Source organism: Bos taurus, chromosome X (assembly GCF_002263795.3).
Source record: "Bos taurus isolate L1 Dominette 01449 registration number 42190680 breed Hereford chromosome X, ARS-UCD2.0, whole genome shotgun sequence".
NCBI lineage: Eukaryota > Metazoa > Chordata > Mammalia > Artiodactyla > Bovidae > Bos > Bos taurus.
This window is the reverse complement of record NC_037357.1, coordinates 106,948,833-106,975,720: the sequence shown is the minus strand read 5'-3', so window position 1 is coordinate 106,975,720 and position 26,888 is coordinate 106,948,833. Positions and strand designations below refer to the sequence as shown.

General features: G+C 36.9%; 1 protein-coding gene across 4 annotated transcripts in view; it reads left to right on the top strand.

Moving 5' to 3' along the window:
- CFAP47 (cilia and flagella associated protein 47) overlaps positions 1–26,888 on the top strand; it is a 502,646-nt gene that overhangs the window by 356,522 nt on the left and 119,236 nt on the right. For all 4 annotated transcript variants that reach the window (XM_024988430.2, XM_015461736.3, XM_059883840.1 and 1 more), the window contains 5 exons: positions 6,694–6,834; positions 15,232–15,329; positions 22,668–22,843; positions 24,378–24,485; positions 25,491–25,599. In XM_024988430.2, the coding sequence (XP_024844198.1) occupies positions 6,694–6,834; positions 15,232–15,329; positions 22,668–22,843; positions 24,378–24,485; positions 25,491–25,599 (632 nt within the window). The remainder of the gene's footprint in view (positions 1–6,693; positions 6,835–15,231; positions 15,330–22,667; positions 22,844–24,377; positions 24,486–25,490; positions 25,600–26,888) is intronic.

Here is a 26,888-nt window from a genome sequence, read left to right as displayed (position 1 = left end):
TTGTGGGAAGTTCTATGTAAGTCAGTTAGGTCTAGTTGTTTTATAGTATTGTTCACATCCTCTATTTCTTCTGTCTTCTGTCTAGTTGTTCTGTCCATTAATGAATGTGGGATATTGAGGTCTCCAGCTATTATTGTAGGATTATCTATTTCTCCTTCTGGTTTTATCAATTTTTTTCTTCATATATTTTGGGCCTCTGTTTTTAGGTGTGTATAGGTCTATAGGGTTTAATCTAATATTGCTATATTGAATCTTTTTTATTTAATAATTGTTACTATTGCAAAATGATCATGTTAAATCTAAACATCAGTGCACACTTAGAATTTTTTTCTTGTATTGAGAACTTTTAAGATTTACTCTCCTAGCAACTTTCTAATATGCAATTCAGTATTATTAGCTGTAGCCATCATGCTGTACATTACATTCCCATGACTTATTTTATAACAAGAAATTTGTACCTTTTGACTCCCTTTACCCTTTTCACTAAACCCACCCCCACCCTTTGCCTCTGGCAACCACCAATCTGTACTCTGTATATATAAGCTCATTTTTGTTTGTTTACTGGTTTTTTAGTTTACTGAATCTTTTATTAATGTATAGTGCCTTTTTGTTTGTTGTACATTTTTTTGATATCTAATAAATTAATGGTTTCTAAAATACAGTTTAAAATACTAATAAGAGCAATAAAATAACCCAATTTTAAAAACTGTCAAAAAATCTGGAGAGACACCTCACCAAAGAAAATATTCTGATAGTAAATAAGCATATGGAAAGGTTTCCAATATCATATGTCGTTTTAGGGAACTTCAAATTAAAACAACAATGAGATAACACTACATACCTATTAGGATGGCTAAATCCAGAAGCCCTGACAATACCAAATGCTGGTAAAGATGTAGAACAGTTGTAATTCTCATTCATTATTGGTGAGAATACAAAATGGTACAGTGGTACAGGTGCTTTAGAAGACAATTTAACAATTCATTACAAAACAAAACATATTCATAACATGATCCAGCAATCATCAGCTCATTTTGTATTTACCCAAATGAGTTCATACTTAAAATTTACACATGGATGTTTATAACAACTTTATTCATGATCACCAAAAGGTGGAGGCAGCCCTGATGTCCTACAGCAAGTGAATAGATACATAGTGGTATATCCATACAATTGGATATTTTTCAGTAATAAAAACAAATGACAAAAAGACTGGACAAAGCTTAAATGTATGTTGCTTAGTGAAAGAAGCCAATCTGAAAAGGCCATCTATACAACATTCTGAAAAGACCAGTGGTTGCCAGTTCTGGGAAAGAGAGTTTGCAGGGGAAGGATGAATGAGTGGGATACAGGGTATTTGAGGCGGGGGGTATGAAATTAAAAGATGCTTACTCCTTGGAAGGAAAGTTATGACCAACCTAGATAGCATATTGAAAAGCAGAGACATTACTTTGCCAACAAAGGTTTGTCTAGTCAAGGCTATGGTTTTTCCAGTGGTCATGTATGGATGTGAGAGTTGGACTATAAAGAAAGCTAAGCACTGAAGAATTGATGCTTTTGAACCGTGGTGTTGGAGAAGACTCTTGAGAGTCTCTTGGACTGCAAGGAGATCCAACTGGTCCATTCTGAAGGAGATCAGCCCTGGGATTTCTTTGGAAGGAATGATGCTAAAGCTGAAACTCCAGTACTTTGGCCACCTCATGTGGAGAGTTGACTCATTGGAAAAGACTCTGGTGCTGGGAGGGATTGGAGGCAGGAGGAGAAAGGGACGACAGAGGATGAGATGGCTGGATGGCATCACTGACTCGATGGACGTGAGTCTGGGTGAACTCCAGGAGTTGGTGATGGACAAGGAGGCCTGGCGTGCTGTGATTCATGGGTTCGCAAAGAGTTGGACACGACTGAGCAACTGAACTGAACTGAACTGATGAAACTATTTTCTGATACTATAATGGTAGATAGATGAAGGGCTACCCTTGTGGTTCATCTGGTAAAGAATTGGCCTACAATGTGGGAGACCTAGGTTCAGTCCCTGGCTTGGGAAGATCTCCTGGAGAAGGAAAAGGCTATGCATTCCATTATTCTGGCCTGGCGAATTCCATGGACTGTATAGTCCATGGGATCGCAAAGAGTTGGACACGACTGAGCGACTTTCACTTTCACTTTCAGATAGATGAAATTATACATTTGTGAAAGTCATAGGATGTACAACACAAAGAGTGAACCGGAATGTCAGCTATGGACTTTAGTTAATAATGATATATTGTTATCAGCTCATCACTTATAAGTAATGTACCACCTAATGCAGGATATTTATAATAGGGGAAACTACGGGAGGTATATGGGAACTCTCTGTACTTTACACTCATTTTTTGTAAACATTAAACTCTTTAAAAAATAAAATCTAATAATTTTTAAAAAGTGTGGACTTTAAATCACAATGCTCATGTTCTAATTCCAGCTGTGTTATTAAATGCTGATTGACCTTGAGCAAGAGAAGGCAATGGCACCCCACTCCAGTACTCTTGCCTGGAAAATCCCATGGACAGAGGAGCCTGGTAGGCTGCAGTCCATGGGGTCGCTTAGAGTCAGGCACGGCTGTGTGACTTCACTTTCACTTTTCACTTTCATGCATTGGAGAAGGAAATGACAACCCACTCCAGTATTCTTGCCTGGAGAGCCCCAGGGATAGAGGAGCCTGGTGGGCTGCCGTCTATGGGGTTGCACAGAGTCGGACATGACTGAAGTGACTTAGCAGCAGCAGCAGACCTTGAGCAAGCTACTGAACTTTCTTGTGTCACAGTTTCACTTCTTTAAAATAGGAATAATAATAGGAGTTATTTCATAGGTATATTTTGGGAAAAGTTGTCAGCTTTTGTAAATCCCTGGAAAAATGCCTGGCATATAGTAAGTCCTACATAAGCATAAACTATGTAGTCATTTAATTCCCAAAACAACTAGCACCATTTTACAAATGAGGTAAGTGACATGTTCAAGGCTAAATTTGCAGTAGTAGAGTCAAGAGTTTGAATCCACATTCTATCAAAAGCCTGATGTTCTTTCCACTATATATCCTGTCTTTCCACAATCTGTTTGTGAGCATATACCAAGCTCCTATGTAAAATAAGAAAGCCATGTTTATAATATGACATGAAGTTTAATTTGTAACTTACGTGCCTTTGTGATATTTCAAAACAAGGAAATTGAAAATAATAAGATAGGAATGATATCAGCAAGATGGCAGAGTAGAAGATCCACCAGTTGTATCCCTCTTCAGCACAATCATTTGAAAGCCTTCCAAGGACAAAAGTGCCATTGTGGGATCCAGGTAGGAGACCACAAAACCCTGGTGGAGTCCAAAACCAAGGAGGACCATTTTGAAAAGGCAGGTTTATGTTCAGATGACAGTCTTGCCACCTGTGATCATGGCTACAGACCAGAAAACACCCCTGTGGATTGTTACAGTCCCATTTGACTTTGGTCCTGCCATTAGCATTATCTGCCAAGGAATTTAGCAGAAGTCATACTTGCCCATGCCCTGTATAACAGGCCCACAGAATTCAGTCCCATGTGTGGACACCGAAGTGGTCCATGACACAGCTTCAGTCCCTCTTAGCCACCACTTCTACCTACCTGGGGACCATCTGGGAGACATGCCTGTCTGTGCCCTTGTGGCAGGCCCTCCAACTTTGGCTCAACTGCAGATCCTGAAATGACCCTGTGATTCAGCTCCAACTACTCTTAGCCATGATCTGGGAACACTCCTAAAAGAAGACATGCTTGTCTATATTCGGAGGTATGTCCCCATGCTATGTTCTGTCTGTACTGTCAGAACTGCTTGCCCAAGGACCTAGTGTTTTAACCACAGATACTGAAAGGTTGTTGCTAAGCCAGGAAAAGACACCGGGATTCTTGGCCTCCGGAGGAGAAGAATTCAATCCAGGGCCAGAGATAAGGCTTGATTGCTCAGAGCTTTTGTGTAGTAAAGTTTTAGTAAAGTATAAAGGAGATAGAGAAAGCTTCTGACATAGGCATCAGAAGGGGGCAGAAAGAGTACCCCCTTGCTAGTGTTAGCAGTGGAGTTATATACTCTCAGATGAATCAAAAGAATGTCTGGAGGTTGTAAAGACCTCACCAGACCTACTCCCATAATTTACATTTTAAGATAACAGGATTAGCCAGAAGGTTTAATCCAGAGACTGTCTTCAGGCAGGATGCATTATTGTTATATAATCCTAAGGAATGTAGAGGGAAAAAGTTTGTCCTTTCTTTCTTCTTGAGAATTCCAGACCCCTCTCTCCTTGGGGACCCCTAGACTTCTTATCAACCTGCCTAGGAAATGACTCTCTCAATACCTGTTAAAGTGATCCTATTTAGAATAGGGTCTTTGCAGATATATTCAAATTAAAATGAAATCATGCTGAATTAGGGTGAGCCCTGACCCAATATGACTGTTGTCCTTATAAGAAGAGGAAAATAGACACAAGTAGGTACAGGAGAGAACACCATGCAAAGATGAAGGCAGACTGGAATGATACATCTACAAACCAAGGAATGCCAAGAATTACTGGTAAACAGCAGAAACTAGGAGAGGGACATGGAACAGATCCTCCTCAGAATCTCCAGAAGGAACCAACCCTGTCGGCACCTGGATTTCGAACATGTAGCCTCCAGAACTGTGAGAAAATAAATACCTGTCCAAGTACCAATTCATATCCATATATATCTTTTAAACACAAATACACACAGACCCACCACATAGCAGGTCATATGAGACATAAAGCTCTGTAAATGGCTGCTTTCACTCAGAGTATCATGGATGTGTTTTCAATTCAGATTTCATAGATTTTTTTCTTTTAATTAGATGAACAATAATCCAAATAAATGTTTATCTTAATTCATGTAACTAGTCAGGCATAGATGGAAATTGAGTTCCTCAGTTTTTGTAATTCCAGATAATATTGCAACAGCATCTTTGTAAATATCTCTGCTAGTTTTTCAATGGGGAGAATATTTAAGATATAAGCTATTTACAGGATAAAAACTAGACATATATCAAAGGGAATGTAGAACAGTTTGGTAACTGTTGGAAAATTACCCTCCAAAATATGTAGTACCAATTTTTACTCTTACCAACAGTATCTGAGACAGGGGTTGTTACTCAACACTTATCAATAATTAATATTATCAAAAGTTTTTAAAATTACCAATCTGAAAGAGTAAAGCATTTTTTATTAATTATTGGACTTGTTTTGTGGGACATACAATTTTTGAATCTATATTCCTATGGATTATCTCTAATTTTGATACATGTTATTTTAGCTTTAAATATTGAATTATAGCTTTATCTCCTACTTGCTTTATCTTTAATTCTTTCTAACGATTTAAATACCAAGACAATATTTTATTCTTTGCCAATTTGAAAGAAGACACTTACTAAACTTGCTTAGAGGAGTGCCAAGATATTGCTTTGATTTTTTCTTAAAAAAATGTATTTATTTTATGCCTTGAATCATTTTTGTGATTTATATAGTGCATTTCATCCAGATTCTGGTGCTGAGCCTAACATGATATTAGTGTTTGTATGTATATGTGTGTGTGTGTATGTACACATGCATGTGTGCTAAGTCACTTCAGTCATGTCCAATTCTTTGAGACTCCATGTACTGTAGCCTGCCAGGCTCCTCTGTCCATAGGATTCTCCAGGCAAGAATACTGAAGTGGGTTGCCATGCCCTCTCCAGGGAGTGTGTATGAAAATAAGTATTAAAAAGTACATACATTTACACACACATACACATTAGATGGAGAGAAGGCTTTTTGGAAATTGGATGTTATTACAGAAAGTTTCAAAGAGGGAGAATTGAAGATGCAGATGAGAGTAGGGATAATTACAGCAGGCAGATCCTGGGGTAGACCAGAGTAGATGGAATCCAGTGCATGCATCCAGGAGCTGTCCAGATAGGAATGTATCAGTCATTCTTACAAGAGGAAAGCCAGAGGATAAGGTCTCCATCGTGGAAGCGTTTGTCAGTGTGGTGGTGGGACTGTGAAGAAATTCTTTCCAGAAAGTGTCCATTTTCTTAGTGAAATAGAAATAAGATAATCAGCAAGGAATGAGGAGGGAGATGGAAGTGTGGGACATTGAAGGGAAAATAATATTTGAATAATCCTTTAAAGATGAATAAAAAATATGAATATAGCAAGCTGGTGTTGAGATATCAGGGTCAATTTGTGAATTACTTCCTTATATATTAGGTTCAGTTTAAAAGTTAATATCAGTCTTTTATAAGTCAATTTTATTATAAGAAAAATTTCAGGTAAAGAGTGCAAATTTTTGACACTATTGTTTTTTGAACAAAATTTTGTACTTTGCATATGAAAGGCTTAAAGGAAAGTGCATGCTTAGGATATTGTATTAAGCAAAATAAACATTTTAATGAGGTAATAAACGAGTGTTACAAATTACTTTAGAAAATATGTAAGAACACTCACTCAAGACCAATATGTTTTCTGAAGGCTGATGCAGTTCTATTATTTATTACATTTTCTTAATTATTATGAGAAAGCTGTTTAAAAATTACCATTTTAATGGATATTTAAAATATTTCCTTGAAATTTCTATTAAGTTCTAATTGTTAGTTTTGAAAACTAAACCCTCGTTAATCTGACATCTTGCATCTGTGTGTTGTAGGTACAATTTCATTTTCTGTTAAAAGCAAACATAATGGTGATTCTCAGGATGACTCAGATGAAGATCAAGATACGGATCAAATACCCTTCTATAAGAAATCATTATCAGAACTATCTGACAAGTTTGATGATGAAAAAGCAGGTAAATTTATTATTATGGAGAGTTTCATGATCAACATTCATAAACCCTCATCATTCATTTGTAAGTCAGTAGCTACTTTACACTCAAAATACATATACAAATGTGTATTTCATGTATCTGTAAGAATTGTATTATTTCAGGATTAACTACATGTTATTAATTTCTGGATTTGTAGTACAAATGGTAGTTTGTACTACCATTAAAATGAGTAGATTATAATACTTCAGCTTGAAGGCTGCCTACTCTTTCATAAGTGAAGAACTTTACACATATTTCTGTTACTGAACACAAAATTTCAGTCAAATTCTGATAAAATGTTAATGAATATATTATTTTAACAATGTAATGTGTTCCTTTTTTATTTTTTTTTAATTTTATTTTATTTTTAAACTTTACATAATTGTATTAGTTTTGCCAAATATCAAAATGAATCTGCCACAGGTATACATGTGTTCCCCATCCTGAACCCTCCTCCCTCCTCCCTCCCCATACCATCCCTCTGGGTCATCCCAGTGCACCAGCCCCAAGCATCCGGTATCCTGCATCAAACCTGGACTGGCATCTCATTTCATACATGATATTTTACATGTTTCAATGCCATTCTCCCAAATCTTCCCACCCCCTCCCTCTCCCACAGAGTCCATAAGACTGTTCTATACATCAGTGTCTCTTTTGCTGTCTCATACACAGGGTTATTGTTACCATCTTTCTAAATTCCATACATATGCGTTAGTATACTGTATTGGTGTTTTTCCTTCTGGTTTACTTCACTCTGTATAATAGGCTCCAGTTTCATCCACCTCATTAGGACTGATTCAAATGTATTCTTTTTAATGGCTGAGTAATACTCCATTGTGTATATGTACCACAGCTTTCTTATCCATTCATCTGCTGATGGACATTTAGGTTGCTTCCATGTCCTGGCTATTATAAACAGTGCTGCGATGAACATTGGGGTACACGTGTCTCTTTCCCTTCTGGTTTCCTCAGTGTGTATGCCCAGCAGTGGGATTGCTGGATCATAAGGCAGTTCTTTTTTAAATATAGGAAATGATAGCAGTCTGCCTCATAGGCAAAAGAAAGTAAATGCTATTGTTTCCCCTTCCCATATTATAAAGCTTCCTTTGAATGTTGTTCAACATCATATCTTTTCAGTAAAAATTTGAAAGAAAATGGGTTTATGGAGAGTTGGAATAGACAGGGCAGGTTTCTGAGAGAGTGGGTGAATGAGTTCTCTTATGGGTGAGTAGCAGGGATGGAAGAGAGAAATAGAGAAAAGTGGGTCGACATGGGCAAAGTTCAACCACAGGCATACCAAAATAGAAATCTTTATTAAATGAGTTTGTGTTTAATCAGGATTCTTCAAAGAAAGAGACACTAATATAATATAATACAGCATGCAATCCAATATAGTATAGTTAAATATAATATAATAATCTATATCTTTATAGAGAGAGACATTTTAAGGAATTGGCTAATATAACCAGGGAGACTGGCAAGTCCAAAATCTATAGGGCAAGCACGTCCTTGCGTGCTAAGTTGCTTCAGTCATGTCCGACTCTTTGTGACCCTATGGACTGTAGCCCGCCAGGTTCCTCTGTCCATGGGATTTTCCTGGCAAGAATACTGGAATGGGTGGCCATGCCCTCCTCCAGGGGATCTTCCCGACCCAGGGATTGAACCCATGTCTCTTACATCTCTTACACTGTAAGCAAATTCTTTACCACTGAGCCACCAGGGAAGCAGGGTGGAAAATTAGTAAAAGTTGCTGTTGCAGTCTTGAGTCCAAATTGCCCAGGAAAGACTAGGCAGACTACAAGCTCTGAGAGGGTTTCCATGTTTCAGGCTTGGCTAAGAATTGCTTCTCTTTCAGGTCACTTCAGTCTTTGCTCTTACAGCCTCCAACTGATTGGAGTTGGCACATTCACAAAAACAGAGTATTGTGCTTTACTCAAAGTCTACTGATTAAAGTGTTCATGTATCTTCCTACCAACATTTAGACTGGTGTGTAATCAAACAACTGGACACCATAGTCCAGCCCAGTTGATATATAAAATTAACCATCACAGAATACATGGGGATATCCAGGCACTTATTCAAAACAGTTTAGAAAGAGAACAGCTAGGCCACCACAACAGCTAACTGGGTTTGAAGTGAAGAGAACAGTGTTTTTTAGGGTGGTGATGGGGATAGAGAAATACCCCTAAAGATGGAAAACATTTCAGAGACTAGCATTAGATGCTTCTCTTGAGAGAGTAATAGTGTTAATTACTCAGTTGTGTCTGACTCTTTGTGATCCCATGGTCTGCAGCACACCAGGCTCCTCTGTCCAAGGAATTCTCCAAGCAAGAAGAGAGCAGATAGGAAGTGAGAATTGATTCCAAAAATATACCAAGGTTTTCTTGTATCTTGTTTGTATCTTGGGGGTCCTATCTAAGAGATGCCCAAGGGATAGTTTATCAAAGTCTATTGTGGGGGTTCCTGGGGGAGTCATGTTAGGAAATTACATTTACTTGTGACTGTGTGGGCTATTTAAAATTTTTTAAATTAAGTTTCAATTATTCAACATAAATTATATAAGAAACATTCTCATATTAAAGTATTTGTGCATATTATCAATTATTTTATTCCAAAAAATATCTTAAAATGAAATCATTGGATCAAAGGAAAAACAATTCTTAAACATTTTAAACATGTTAAAGCACTCTTCCAATTTTTATCAATTCAAATATCCATTATAATGTATAAGATTGTCTCTTTGAACCTGACCCTTGTTAAAACTGGATGTTACCATTATTTTTCATATTCCCCTATTTGGAAGCCTAAAAAATTCTTATCTAATTATTTTCATTTCTTCTTTGTCCCAGCTTTACTGAAGTGCAGCTGGCTATTAAAAATTGTACATATTTAAAGTGGACAAATTGATTTGATTTACATATACATTGTGAAATAATCACCAGAATCAACCTAATTAACATATTTATCATCTCACATAGTTACCACTTTTTTGCAGAAAGTAAAGACACAATCTACCTTCTAACTGAATACTGTCAAAATATGCATACAATTTAAAGTGATCTGACTCATTGGAAAAGACTCTGATGCTGGGAGGGATTGGGGGCAAGAGGAGAAGGGGACGACAAAGGATGAGACGGCTGGATGGCATCACTGACTCGATGGACGTGAGTCTGAGTGAACTCCAGGAGTTGGTGATGGACAGGGAGGCCTGGCGTGCTGCGATTCATGGGGTGGCAAAGAGTCAGACACGACTGAGCGACTGATCTGATCTGATCTGATCTGATATTCAGTATAATGACCTATCAAATCTGAGTGGCATATTTTAAAAATATCTAATATTTAGGTAAATTTTAGGTTCACAGTAAAACTGAGAGGAAGTTTCAGAGTTTTCTCATATACATCCTGCCCTCACACATGGATTGTCTGCACCATCATTAACATTCCCCACCAAAGTAGTACATGTGTCACAATTAATAAGCCTGTATACACACACACACACAATCTACCTTCTAGCAAATTTAGAGTATACACTCTACCCTGTTAACTATAATTACCTTGTTGTACATTATATCTCCAGAACTTACTCATTTTGCGTAACTGAAAACTTCTCTAATTGAAAAGAAATGTGCTGCTGACCAATCAGTAAGAAAAAGAGCAACGTTATTACAAGGGATGGAAAGGTTAATTCTGTTTCAGTAGGAATATGGAAAGGCCTGTCTGAAGAATTGGGGATAACTGTACATATATTTTTCCTGGTTCTTAATCTGTTTTGCAACCTGTCATCACACAGCTTAGATTTTTAAAATAAAATAATCAATAATATGCACAGATATTTTAATATAAGAATGTTTCCCATATGATTTATTATGTTAATTAAAACTTAATTTTTAAATTTGATTTAAAGTGTTTTTGAATAGATATTATCTGCATATAATTTTTTCCCATTTTTGTTGAAAAATAATTGTCATATATCACTGTATAAGTTTAAGGCCATATAGCTTGATGGTTTGATTTACACGTATTGTGAAATGATTACCATCAGTATGTTCAGCTAACATCCATCTTCTTATATAGATACAATAAAAAGAAAAGAAAGATAAAAGGAAAAACAATTTTCTCCTTTTGAAGAAAACTTTTAGAATTTACTCTCTTAGCTTTTCTGTATATCATACAGCAGTGTTAACTGTAGTCATCATGCTGTACATTACCTCCTTAGTACTTAATTATTTTATAACTACAAGTTTATGTCCTTTGACCACCATCCTTCATTTCTCCCTATTCCCGTCTTCTGCCTCTGATAACCACAAGTTTGATTTCTTTTTCTATGAGTTTGGGTTTTTTGTTATTGTTTTGGTTGTTTATTTTAGACTACACATATAACTGAAATCATGAGTATTTTTTTTTCTTTACCTGACTTATTTCACTTATCACAATGCCTTCATAGTGCCCATGCTGTCACAAATGGTAGGGTTTCCTTGTTCTTTATGGCTGAGTAAGATTCCACTGAACATGTATATTACAACTTCTTTATCCATTCATTCATCAATGATACTTAGGTTGTTTCCGTGCGTTGGCTATTATAAATAATATCGCTATGAACATGAAGGTACAGATACATTTTTGAGTTCATATTTTCATTTTCTTTGGATATATTCCCAGAAGTGAGATTGCTGGATCATATGGCAATTCTGTTTTTAATCTTATGAGGATCCTCTGTACTATTTTGCTTAGTGGCTATACCAATTTACAATCCCACAAGCAGTGCAAAAGTATTCCCTTTTCTCCACATCCACAAAAGCATTTGTTATCTCTTGTCTCTTTGATTATGGTCATTCTAACAGGTGTGATATCTCATTGTGGTTTTAATTTTCATTTCCCTAATGACTAGTATTAAATTTAATAGTGAGTATTCTCTGAATGCTATCAAATGTGTATATACAAAGGCACACATATGTATGGATTTATCAATTATATATAATGTGTATATATGCCTATATATGTCTTTATTGATATATTAAACTTTAAATTTTATACAAAAAATAAATACTCTTGGTCATGGGATTATGAATAATTTTTATTTTCTAAAGCTTTTCAGTAATTTATTAAATTGCTATAGTGAATTATTAATTTTATAATTAGAAAAGTTTTAATATGTTTAAAACCTGTAAACAATGTTTAATAATTATTTTTCTTGTTCAGTTCATTAATAAATTATCCCTAATCTCATTGTCACTAACAAATTCATATGCATCGTATGTTTTTAGCTCTATAGAAGTTAAAGTAGCTTCATCACAATACTACCTTATATGATAGTCAAAGTAATTACAAAAAGTAGGTGTTCTCATCCCCATGATAGTTAATTTTACGTGTCAACTTGGCTGGGTCACGGTGCCCAGATATTAGGTTAAACGATATTCTGGATGTTTCTATAATGGTGATTTTGGATGAGAATTGTATTTACATCTTTATACTTTTAAAAAAGATTTCCCTCCATAATGTGGGTGGGTCTTACCTAACCAGTTGAAGGTCTTCATAGCACAAAGACTGACTTCCACAGAGTAAAAAAGGAATTCTAACTTTGGACTTGAACTCCAACTCTTCCTGTGTCAACAGTCTGCTGGTCTAACATGCAGATTTTGGATTTACTGAGCCAATTATTTGAGCCATGCAATACAGTTCAATACATTCAATATAATACAGTGCAATGCATTGCAATGCAATGCAAAATGAAACAGTTTTTCAGAAGAAAGAGACTGAGAACTGCACAAATCTTGGCCCCTTATTACATAGATGAGGAAATTGAGACCCAAAGAGGCTTAGTGATTTACCTAAGTTAATCAAACATGCAGTTCTTGGAATATTTACAACTTGACAATATGGATATGATATGCAAACAGTTAATTGAAACTGGAGGTTATCTTAAACTGTAATCTAGCTCAGCATTGAAGCATAAAGAATATCAAAGTGAGAAGCTGAACAGTTGAGAACTAATAGAAAGAGCCTGGGTTTGATGCCAGTACCAACCCTGCTACACAGAGCTCTTGTGGCAGACCAGGGTTTTTGGTTTCAGGATTTGGAGGTGAGACTTTGGACATCACTGGCAGCAGAAAGACCTGTATTAATATATTTAGGGAACCCAGATGTAAGCATTACTCTGTCACCAGTTCAGTTCAGTTCAGTCGCTCAGTCGTGTCCGACTCTTTGTGACACCATGAATCGCAGCATGCCAGGCCTCCCTGTCCGTCACCAACTCCCGGAGTTCACTCAAACTCATGTCCATCGAGTCAGTGATGCCATCCAGCCATCTATCCTCTGCTGTCCCCTTCTCCTCCTGCCGCCAATCCCTCCCAGCATCAGAGTCTTTTCCAATGAGTCAACTCTTCACATGAGGTGGCCAAAGTACTGGAGTTTCAGCTTTAGCATCATTCCTTCCAAAGAAATTCCGGGGCTGATCTCCTTCAGAATGGACTGGTTGGATTTCCTTGCAGTCCAAGGGACTCTCAAGAGTCTTCTCCAACACCACAGTTCAAAAGCATCAATTCTTTGGTGCTCAGCTTTCTTTACAGTCCAACTCTCACATCCCTACATGACCACTGGAAAAACTATAGCCTTGACTAGACGAACCTTTGTTGGCAAAGTAATGTCTCTGCTTTTGAATATGCTATCTAGATTGGTCATAACTTTCCTTCCAAGGAGTAAGCGTCTTTTAATTTCATGGCTGCAATCACCATCTGCAGTGATTTTGGAGCCCAAAAAAATAAAGTCTGACACTGTTTCCCCATCTATTTCCCATGAAGTGATGGGACCGGATGCCATGATCTTCGTTTCTGAATGTTGAGCTTTAAGCCAACTTTTTCACTCTCCACTTTCACTTTCATCAAGAGGCTTTTTAGTTCCTCTTCACTTTCTGCCATAAGGGTGGTATCATCTGCATATCTGAGGTTATTGATATTTCTCCTGGCAATCTTGATTCCAGCTTGTGCTTCATCCAGCCCAGTGTTTCTCATGATGAACTCTGCATATAAGTTAAATAAGCAGGGTGACAATATACAGCCTTGACATATCCCTTTTTGTATTTGGAACAAAAAAATCTGTTGTTCCATGTTCAGTTCTAACTGTTGCTTCCTGACCTGCATATAGGTTTCTCAAGAGGCAGGTCAGGTGGTCTGGTATTTTCAAAGGTTTATTGTGATCCACACAGTCAAAGGCTTTGGCATAGTCAATAAAGCAGAAATAGATGTTTTTCTGGAACTCTCTTGCTTTTTCAATGATCCAGCAGAAGAAAAAAACAAAATTCACCAGAGTAAATTTGAGGATATGATTGGTTTTATTCATTTATTAATTAATCAGACGGCATCCCATGTAGCAAATACAAAGCTGATCTCAAGTTTTATAGAAATGTGGAGGGGGAGGGGATGGACCAGGGGAGTTATTAGCAGAAGAAATGAAAGGATTGTTTCAGGCAAGATTGCCTTGCTAGTGTGCTTCCCTGGTAGGTCAGATGGTAAAGAATCTGCCTGCAATGTGGGAGACCTGGGTTTGATCCCTGGGCTGGGAAGATGCCCTGGAAGAGGGCATGCAACCCACTCCAGTATTCTTGCCTGGAGAATCCCCGTGGACAGATGAGCCTGGCTGGCTCACTAGTGTTGACCAGAAAATTGTAAAAAGTCCATTCCTGGGAGAGGTTGAAACTGCAATTAAGTCTTAGTTTACTCTCTCGGAGGCAAGTGACTCCACCTTGGGCCTGTTATTTCTTTCTTCTAGTTCTTCTTTTTCCTTTTCCTTTCCCCCCCACCTTACTTTTCCCCTCTTCTCTTCCTCCTCCTCTCTTTTGTTATTTTAAAAACCATCCATACCCCATTTCAGCTTTCTTTGAGCTAAATTGATAGGATCCTGTTTAACACTCCCAAGAAACGAGACATTTCATGAACTCTTCCTCATTTTTTTCCCTTAAGCTAGATTTGTGTGGTACTAGAAATGTACCTTTGTCTATTATAATACCATATTTAGATATGTCTATGTATATTATATGAATGCTTTGGGGATTAGAGGGCAAAGGGTTAGTTATTTCTTTTGAAATATTAATCCTTAAAAGTAAAACATTCTTATTTTTGTGAAGAACTTAGTGAGTTTACAGGTGCACACATGAGGCAGGATGCTTTCACAGCCCATTCTCATGGCCATGCAGCCTGGGGCTTCTCTTACTGCTCACAAACTGTGTTGAAATTGACTTTTCACCTTCCCCTCAGCTCTTGACAAGTGAGTCCATCATAAAGAATTTGAAAATGGTATCTATTTATGTGTCTCAAAATTTATGTAAAATATGGTGTTCTAAAATGCACACATTAAAATGTGCCATGTTTTTTTTCTTTTTTTCAGATAATGCTATTAACAATTTTCAAATCTGGTATCATCTTGAGATCCATAGTGCTCCTGGACCACCCTTAGAGATTATTGACATGAAATGTGCTGCACTGGTAAGAGCCCATTAACTGCTCATAGATTCTTCCTTTTTGTAAACAGTTGGAGCTTTTGTTGTACACCTAAATTGCTATTCCTAAAAAATAGTCATATTAAATGAGCATATTGGGATAAATTATTCAAATAATGTCAATTTTATTTTAGATCCATTAAGATGCAACTTACATGCTTGTAGAAAAGATTTATTTAAATCAAGTATTTAAGCTTTTGATAAATAATGGTTATTTTAAATATGCAGATTAATTTCTTTAAAAAATGATTATTTAGGATCTCCAACTTTTGCTCCAACATAGAAAATAAGAAAATACCTAAAATACTTGGTCTATAAATCAGTTATTTGTTCACCTGATCTCTGGGTAAAACTCCATGGAGGCATAGAAAACAAATAGTTAGACTATTGAAACTCACTCAAGTATCACTTGCAAAAGCTTTGGGGAAAAGTATTTGATGTGCTAGAGTATTCTCTTTGCCCCTATAGGCAGATGTGCTGTCCTCATTAAATGTTCACTTTCAGCTGAAGTTGGTGAAGGAGGGGAGTCACTTTCGAGTAACTCTACCCAAATAGGCTATCAATGACAGTGGCCAAGTTACTAAGTTTTCTCTCCTTTCTAATAATGGTAATTTATTGTTGTTGTTTAGTCACTAAGTCATGTCCGACTCTATTGTAATCCCATGGACTGTAGCCTGCCAGACTCCTCTGTCCATGGGATTTACCAGGCAAGAATACTAGAGTGGGTTGCCATTTCCTTCACCAGGGGATCTTCCCTACTCAGGGATTGAACCCACATCTCCTGCATTTACAGGCAGATTCTTTACCTGTGAGCCACCAGGAAAGCCCTTAAGGTAAAAACTTGCTAGCTGTGTAACTTTTGAACATGAAGGTTTAGTCAGCAGAGACCATATGAATTCTTCTAAATAATCCCATCAAACAAACCTTTGTGAACTTCTTGAAGAACGTGCTTTCTGAATACTTTCAAAGTATACTAAAATGACTGTCCATGCCTATAGAGTTTCCTAACATTTTTGACTGCATTTGCTGTTTTTGCTAAACTTTTGAAAAATACTTTACTTAATCCTTAGATCATTAGTTGTGGCAATGCAGTTTTCAAGACACTCAGCTGCCTCTGATTTTCCATCTGCATTTCATCTTTTGTTACATTCAACCCAATCTTAACACCTTCCCTAGAGATGAGTGAATGGTTAGAATTTCTTTAAATAGGGTTTTTGTAAGAAATATTTACAGCTTTAAGGCACATAAATTTGGTTACTTCTTATAGCAAGTTCCAAAAATCAGGTTATATTTTCAATAAACAAAAATTGGTTCTTAGTAGTCCATTCTCTTTTGTATAAAGTATTTAGGATTTCTTTCTCTTTGAATCTTTTTTCTTCCAGTTTTACTGAGATATAATTGACACACAGCACTGATATATTTAAGGTGTAGTATTAATACATATTGGTTTGACTTACACGAATCGTGAAAATTTAGTGAACATCCATCATCTTATATAGCTATAAAAGAAAAAGAAAGCTTTTTTTCCCTTGTGCTAAGAACTCTTAAGATGTACTCTCTTTAACGGTTTTTATATATAACATACAGCAGTGTTAATTATCTTTGTCAGGTAGTACATTACAACCCTAGCGCTTATTTGTCTTGTAACTGGAAGTGTGTATCTTTTGACCACCTCCATCCAATTTCCCTTCCCACTACCTTCTGACTCTGGTAAACACAAATCTGATCTCTTTTTTCTATCATCCTAGGAAACGTGATGAACAGTACAAACAAAGTCCCTGTTTACATGGCACTAACATGTTAGTGGAGTTAGATAGGAAACAAAAGAGAATTGAAATGGGATATTCTATGTGAAGTTTTTCTGTTGTCTTAGATTTTCAAGTGAAATACAAACCTGAAGATTATAGCTACTTTTCCATGCTGTAAAAGATTTTGCTATGCCATTTATTACTCACTAAATGTATGTATATGAGGGTATCTCTAGCTGATGTAACAGATTCCATAATTTCAGTGGTTTAACACACGCAAAGTTTTTAATAATTTTGACAGTCTGGTGCCTTTGCTCCTGGTCAGTGTCTAGCATCCTCCATGTTGAGATCCCAAGAGTCAGAGTCAGGTTCCCCCCGTGCGGCAAGTTGATCATCCTTTAGAGACTCAAAGATTTCCGTATATAGGTGGGAATTTCCACTAGTGGCATCAAAGTCACACATATCACCTCCACGCACATACTATTGGAGTGAACTGGTCATACAGCTATGCCTGGGTACAAGAGAACCTAGGAAATGCAACCTCTGGTTGGACAGCCACTCCCAATGATATCTTTATACTATGAAACACAGCACTTAATTACACTTTATACTCTCCAGCACAAAATTTTGCTGGAAAAATGATATTTCTGCCATGTCTAAGTAGATGAGAAATATTTAGCCTATAGCCCACAGTCTAGACTTTGTATGCCATGACCAGAACACAAAGGGAGTGGGAGTGTTTTCTTTAAGGAGTGGAAACTGACAGTTTAATGCCCATTGGATTTTGGTGAGTTCCTGTCCACAGATTGGACCATATATAAAGGGGAAATGGCTAGAGTGAAAGCAGCTACATTTCCACTGATACGTGCTAAGACCTTGTGTGTCTAAATGGATTTTCCTCTGTGGAAGGAGATTGGGCTTGGGCTGTTTTAAAAGATTCAAGGTATATTCTGCTAGAGTGAGAAGAACCCAAAAGAGTCTACATGGTGGTAATGTTAGAAAGTGTGAAAGAAAGGGACCTAGAAAGTCAACTGGAGAAGTGCAACCAGCATCAGTTAATTTGTTCTTTGACCTCTCATCCCATCTATATGCTGTGACCTGATGGCGTCATATTAGCACAGTGATTACAGGAGGAGAGGAAGTCAGAGCAGGCAGTTGAAAAGAACACATCATGTGTACCTTTTTCTTCACAAGCAGTCTGAAAAATCACCAGAAAGCCCCAGGAGTAGGGACGAGGTGCCAGGTAGAGAAATCAGGAAAAATATTCATTGGATATGGGATGTAAGTGTTGATTGATTTTGTACTTCTTTGCCTATCTAACAATGAAACTCTCCAGCATTGGGGACCATCCTAAGATAACAACAATGATCTGGAAAGGGAACTCTCGCCTGGTTTGGAGAGCAGTAATGGGAGAGAGAAACTGTTTTCAGATTATACTCCACTAAGTTTAGTTCATCAAGTGAACCCATTACCATGACAATAAATGAACAAGATGAATTTAGATGGACAAGATGAATTTAGACAGTGATAATTCTCCAAACAAAAATAGCCCAGGGTTTCATTGAGGATGGCACAAAGACTGAAGCAGTGCAACCAGGTAGAGAGATTAACAAATATATAAGCCCTTGGGGCAGAATGAGCTTGGTGGAAAGGGACCTACCAAGGAGGAGCTCAGGCACTTCAGGAACAGGAAAGAGATTATTAGGCTGGATCTTGGACAGAAATGGTAAAGAGATGATTTGTGATTAGAACCATCTTAAGAAATGTTGTTGGGAAATTTGTTGTTGTTCAGTCACTAAGTCGGGTCTGACTCTTTGCGACCCAACTGCAGCACGGCAGACTTCCCTGTCCTTCACCATCTCCCAGAGTCTGCTCAAACCCATGTCCACTGAGTCAGTGATGCCACCCAACCATCTCATCTCCTGTCACCTTTCTCCTCCTGCCCTCAATCTTTTCCAGCATCAGGGTCTTTTCCAGTGAGTTGACTCTTCACACCAGGTGGTCAAAGTATTAGAGCTTCATCTTCAGCATCAGTATTTCCAATGAATATTCAGGTTTGTTTCCCTTTAGGATTGACTGGTTTGATCTCCTTGATGTTCAAGGGACTCTCAAGAGTCTTCTCCAGCACCACAATTTGAAAGCTTCAAGGCTTCAGTGCTCAACCTTCTTTATGGTCCAACTCTTGCATCCATACATGACTACTGGAAAAACCATAGCTTTGACAAGATGGACTTTTGTCAGCAAAGTGATGTCTCTGCTTTTGAATATGCTGTCTAGGTTTATCATAGCTTTTCTTCTAAGGAGCAAGTGTCTTTGAATTTCATGGCTGCAGTCACCATCCACAGTGATTTTGAAGCCCAAGAAAATAAAATCTGCCACTGTTTCCACTTTTTCCTCATCTATTGGCCATGAAGTGATGGGACCACATGCCATGGTCTTAGTTTTTTGAATGTTGAATTTTAAACCAGCCTTTTCACTCTCCTCTTTCACCTTCCAGATTAATGTTGACAGTATTTTGGCAGATGGATATTTATTAGAAATTACTTATATGATACCATGTATGAAATGTATCATTTGTGGCTCTTTATCTGTTTAAACTTTGAAGAAAATAATATTCATACCATAATGAAAATTAGAAAGTTTTTTATAGTATTGTTAAATTTGACCTATTTTACCATACTTGGAGTACAGAACAATTAATTGGAAACTTCCGTCATCTTCTTTTTTTTTTTTTTTTAACTATAATGAGCTATCTTTTTCTATTGAGTTTGTTGCTGTTTTCAAGACAACAAAGAGTTTGGTTGTGGGGTTCTCCAGAGATTGCAGTGCTACTCAGTGCTTGTGGCTCTAAGCAATTGGTGATTGCTTTCTGCAAGGCTCCTCTGTGAAGGATTTTGAGGGGTATCCAGACCTAGTGGATAAGAGTGAAATGGTCAAGTGATGATACTTGCCATGAATGTGTCAAGGAGGAACTGTGATATAGGTGCCACTTAACTGCCATCCATAGCTCAGTTGGTAAAGAATCTGCCTGCAATGCAGGAGACTCCAGTTCAATTCCTGGGTCGGGAAGATTCCCTGGAGAATGAATAGGCTACCCACTCTTGGGCTTCCATTGTGGCTCAGCTGGTAAAGAATCTGCCTACAGTGCTGGAGACCCTGGTTCTATCGCTGAGTTGGAAAGATCCCCTGGAGAAGGGAAAGGCTACCCATTCCATTATTCTGACCTGGAGAATTCCATGGACTGATAGGATCACAAAGAGTTGGACACAACTAAGCAACTTTCATTTCGCATTTCCTAAGAAGTTTGGCCAACTGTGTAGAATGTCATAACAGATTTCTAACACAAAGTTTCTGTTATATGGCTTGCAATTCAGAGAGACAACAGTAGATTTAAACTGATTTTGCTTTATTTTGTGTTAATAGTTTACATGTGATAAGACATAAAGCAATCACACATCCCAGTACTATTTTTCCCTCTTTAGACTAGAGTTTTTCAGTGTACAGGTCTTGAAATGTGACTCGGTTAAAATAAGCATTATTATTATTTTTTTATTTTTTAGAAAAGATGACTAGGATAGGATAGGATAAAGTAGGATAGGAAAGAATATATCATAGAAGTCACAAGTGGTAAGAGTAGGGACTGTTTTGTGAAACTTTTTTTTCCCAGTGACATGTGTATATGAGCCAATAGTAATATAAAATGGAGTTAGATCTTAGCATTTTTACTTCTTTGAAGAAGCTGTATCATTGTCTTACAGTGACACTTTCTCTGAAAAATATCTGAGTAATAGACCAGGATAAATATCTAGTCCAAAATGCCTTATTTCAATTTTCTGTCTAAAGACCTTGGCAGAGTGTCTAGGCTATTATATGGTGGTTGGGATTTGTTATCATGACATATTACTTTGGGTTAGTTGTTGATTTGCTTGACTTTCAGAACTTTCTAGGAGGCTGTGTTTTGTAACAGTCTTACAAGTATGTCAGGTTGCCTAGGAAATAGTATAATTTGTGACATAATGCCATTGTTGAGTTTTTTGCATGTTATACTTTATTTCTTCCTTGTTTATAATTATGAGCATGGATATTTTACTGTAGGAGTTTAATGGCCATTTATTTTAGGAATCCATGATTCTAATATCTCCAGAAACTATTGTAAATGACCATTTTCCATTGCATTTATGATTAAGTCTGATTTGTAGTAAATGATATCTACTTTCATCTAGTAATTATAAACTTATATATATATATCCTTGATTTCCATCTTTCCTCGACAGATTATGTTTACCACACTAAATGCTATTTCTGTTCCCCGAAAATATAATATTTATCCACTCATTTATTTATACAGAGGTAATCAAGAAAATGCTGTTCCATGGACAAAGCAGTAATGGCTATCTTGAAGATACGTTGTGTGAATAACTCTCTCCCCATCACCACCTGTCCCCACCATGTCCTATAATGTGATTTGATAAATTTCAAAATAGCTCCATGTGCCAAAGAACACCCATTATCGAGCTTTAAATTATGGCTAAAATGTCCAACATTCTCCATTTAATTAGGTTAAATCATTATAGACAATTGGCTTTTTGTTAACATTGAGTTATGCCCTGCCTGTTTAATCACCTTTGACACATTTGCTTCAATTAATGGCTTTTACTGTAGTGGAGATCACAGCTGTAATGGGATAAGATAAACGTCATTACATAGAGAGCAGACTTGTGGTTGCCAAGTCGGGGGGAGGGGAGACATGGCAACTGGGGTTAACAGGTACAAACTATTATTATATATAGGATGGATGAACAACGAAGTCCTACTGTATAGCGCAGGGAACTATATTCAATATCTTGTGTTAAACTAAACTATATGGAAAAGAATATGAAGAAGAATATATGTATAACTGACTCACTTTGCCATATAGCAAAAATTAACACAGCATTGTAAATCAACTACGCTTAAATAAAATTTTTAGACAAAGATATGTCATTAGCCAAAATGGATCAGAATGAGAATCAGGAAATGTCTTGGAATGTAAAGTGTGCCTTCCAGGCACACTTGGGAGCCAGAACCAGAAAAACTAGACAGAAGGAAGGCCTCTAAATGGGAAGGTAGTCATGTCATCAGCATAATTTGATTTTTTTAGCCCCATCCCAGATCTACTGAATCAGGATCTTTGAGGAAGGGGGCCAGTAATCCATATTTCAGTAATGTCTACAGATGATTCTTAAGATGCTAAAGCCTGATACCACAGCTAGAGGAAACATTGACATACAGACTTCATAATAATAATTGTACTGATGAAAAATATACTTTAATTGTATATAATTTTGAAGTTTCCTGAGTATTTAGCTAGGTGGATCTCTTAGACTATTTGTTTTTGAAAACAATAATTTTATAATTTACCAAGGCTAAGCAAAGAAAATACATAAGAGATTAAAAGGGTGAGGTACATTCATTAGTGGACTAAAGAGAAAAATATAAAACAATGGCCTAATGTATAAAAATTTCTTGGTTTTCCATAGGACAAAGACTCTATGCTGAAGGTTAGAGCTAATTACATATTTCTTTTGTAATTCTAGGAGAGTTTTTATATTGAAGTACCTCTCTTTAATCCAGAAGAGAAAATTATTCACTTCGATGTGCTCTTCTCAAGTGCTGCCTTTAGTGGAGTCGATGAACTTGACCTATTTCCACTAGATTCTATCAGCTGTATCATATATTATTCTCCAGCACGTACAGGCTTTACAGAAGAAAGGTATGGTTTGAATGTGTCATTATATTTATTGTTTATCCCTTGAAATTAACCTTTCAAATTATTTCTTTGCATAGTATAATCATTCAGATTACACTTGCTCATAGTTTTAATTTTGTTTAATATCATTCATTGCTAAAATATACTAATTTAGAGTGACCATTGTTTTCTTTAGTGCAAAGATATTATTTATTGGAATATCAAGTTTAATAATGCCTAAATTGCCCCCTATATACTCTCTTTCACCTCACTTTTTGTTAACCATATTTTTCTGGGTATAAAAATTGAGCCAAATGAACATGATTCCATAAGGACTAGGGGTTAAACTTTCAGTATTCTTAATAAAAATTCATTTATATATTCTCAATTAAATGCAAATCACAAACATACACATACTAGCAGTGCAATGGCAAGTGTTCTTATGGCATAATTATGAGAAACTTTCTTTGCACTGTTTTCACACACACAGAAACACATAGCCTCTATACTCATAATTAACTCACCTTATGGTAAAATTTCTTTGTTTCAACAGTAACATCCAATTGTTACAGTTTTAAAGATTGTACTTAACTTATTATTGGTGTGTACAATGCATTCCATTACTAGCTTTTTGCTAATTTATATACTCTTTCAGAGTTAGAATAATTCTTATTTTAATGAATGATGAAGAAATAAACGTATTTGCAAAATTGTAAAGGATAAACATTTTTATAATGTAAAGCATGTAAATTAAGGTCATAATGTATATAGAAGACACTATTTTGCTAGATTATCATTAGAAATGTGGGCCTGTCTCCTCTCCCCAGTGTGACTGTAGAGGTATTGTGAGCACAGACTGAATCTTGGAGTTGGTCAGCTAAACCGTCATTTAAAAGTCATACTTTGGTCTGATACTTACTGCCTGCTCTCTCTGTTATCATTGCTAGAGCATATATTTTACATACATACACACCTAAAATTCCCAGAGTAACCATAAGAGGTAGGAATGAGTGTTCCCATTTTATAAATGGTGAAATTGAAGTTCGACAAGTTAGGTGACTTGTTCAAGGCTGTACAGATAAAAGATGATAGAGCTGGAATACCGGCCCAGTTTTATTTTTAGACTGTCACATGCTCTTTGTCTCCCCAGAGGAGAGCACATGCTGATGATAAAGGCAGCTTTCCAGAGCTGCATGTCACTTGATAGTCTTCATGTGAAAATCAACTACATCTGATTTAATCATAGTTCAAACACAGGACTCTACTTGTTCTAGCTACTGTAAGATAATCGAATCACCTATGCTTAAGCATTTTACATTGATTCAACAGGCATTTATTAGACAGATATTCATGATAATACTTTATCTTGAATAAGAAGTGATTTTCTCACCAAAAATGAAAAAAAAAAATCTAAAACAAGAGTAGAATGTGTCACAGAATGATTGTCAAATGTTATATTTGGAACCACCTATTTGGGATTTATTTTCTCTGCCAAATTTATTTTGCATACAAACTAGATCTGCTGACAAGATTTTTTTTTAATTTTTCTTTCCACCAGCATTATTTTTCAGCCTGATTTGGGTCTAGAGTTTTGGTATTTACTGAAAATAACTACCGACATTCCAGAAGCAACCATGATGAAAGAAATATATTGTGACCTTGGAAAGTAAGTTCTTTTTAATAGATATTGTTATACTGCAGTTACTCTTTTTAAATAGGACAAACATATATTTTGTTTTAGTAATTGTTTTTCTTCTCTAGGGAAGTTTGCTACTTAAACTATCCTGTGGAAAACTTGTGTGAAAAGAAAAACGTATCAGGAAGGAGACCTATTAGGAAGGAGACGCTTTTGTTCAAAGTGATTATTGCAAGGGAGGAAAAGGAACTGTTAAAATAGTTGTCAGGGGACTATTGCAATTCAGAGAATACTTTCCTCTCAGAAATCTACAAGCTACTCAGTATCAAACAGAACAAGCTTTTTTCTTTAACAGGCTAAAGGAGGAGCAAGCAAAGATAACCAGAATCTTTGGAGGGAAAGCTAGACAGGAAGGGGAAATGACCGGTAGGGACTGATAGGAAAAAGGGTTTTTCTGTGGTCAGTTAATTCCCAGAAGAATCTCAGAAGGGAGACAGATTCCACTTTTTTGGTACTTGCTCAGGCTTGGGGACAAGCAGAGTTCAGTGGCCTATCGAAAAGATAGAAGGCTGACTCGAGTTTGCTCAAGGCAAAGCAAGAGGGTAAACAATGGGCAACTGAGAATACTCGATCATTTGGTTAATACCATGAAATATGACCATTTATATTTAGGGGACTGAGTTCCTATTACATGTCTGACGTCAAGTTTAGTGCTGATACATAAGGGTAGTTCAGCTCAGTTCAGAGCAAGTGACTTATTAAGGAGGTATGTTCCCAGTAAGAAATATTAGTAAGAGAATGGGGGAAACAGAATAAGCAAAGGGAAGAAGCTAAGCAAGGCAGTGATTACAGGTAAAATCCCAGACACTGTCTGATCCTTTGGAGAGCTTTGGAGCATAAATCACATCTCAGAATTTGGGTGTTAGAATTTGATCTTTTAGATGGATACACTTCAACCCATAATAGTCATCGAGTGTGTGAAATTATTATTGAACATTTTATGAACAAGTTCACTAGCTTTGTTTTTCCTTCCAGGGTTGTCACTGAGATGATTTCTTTAGATAATCCTACACATGAAACCTTAGAGTTGCATGCAACAAACAGTAATACTGAAAATTTTGTCCTGGAGATTAAGAGAATACCAGTAAGTATATTCAGAAAGCTGAGTAACCTACCACTACTAGAACATTTTGCAGTTCTGATTTTGGCACACCATGGGGCATTAGCAATTGAATTGCAGATGCTATTTTTTAAAATATAACATTGGTGATATATATATATATGTATATATATCACCAATTTTAATTTATCAATGAAATCAGTATCATGTTCATATAAATTTTTGAAATTATAATGTATAGGCTAGATTCATGCTCATTTTCACTGATCTCTAAATAAATTGGTTGTGCTTTATTTCTGACCATTTTGGTAACCAGCTTTTTCTATAGTTACCTAAGTAATATGACTTTCTTTTCCCTTGATTTTAATTAGAGTGCTCTTTTTTTTTTTCTCTTTTTTCTTTCTTTTTTTTAAAGAAACTTAATTTTTTTAGAGAAGGTTCAGTTCAGTTCAGTTCACTTCAGTCGCTCAGTCGTGTCCGACTCTTTGCGACCCCATGAATCGCAGCACGCCAGTCCTCCCTGTCCATCACCATCTCCCAGAGTTCACTCAAACTCACGTCCATCAAGTCGGTGATTCCATCCAGCCATCTCATCCTCTGTCGTCCCCTTCTCCTCCTGCCCCCAATCCCTCCCAGCATCAGAGTTTTGTCCAGTGAGTCAACTCTTCACATGAGGTGGCCAAAGTACTGGAGTTTAAGCTTTAGCATCATTCCTTCCAAAGAACACCCAGGGCTGATCTCCTTCAGAACGGACTGGTTGGATCTCCTTGCAGTCCAAGAGACTCTCAAGAGTCTTCTCCAACACCACAGTTCAAAAGCATCAATTCTTCGGTGCTCAGCCTTCTTCACAGTCCAACTCTCACATCCATACATGACCACTGGAAGAACCATAGCCTTGACTAGATGGACCTTTGTTGGCAAAGTAATGTCTCTGCTTTTCAATATGCCATCTAGGTTGGTCATAACCTTTCTTCCAAGGAGTAAACGTCTTTTAATTTCATGGCTGCAGTCACCATCTGCAGTGATTTTGGAGCACTAGAGAAGGTTAGGTCCACAGCAAAATTAGATAGAAGGTACCGCAATTTCCCATACACATCCTGCCTCCACTCATGGCACTCATGCACAGTCTCCCCAGCTATTAGTGTCCCCACCAAAATTATGCATTTTACTGATATGATTTTGACTATATGATTAGTCTATATAAATCCCAGGGGGAGCAGTTCTTTTTAGCTTTTCCTTAGTTCCTACCCACCGCTCCCTCCCCACAGACAGTGCTGACAGCTTTGCTTCCCTCTCCTTTCTCTGCCTCATTT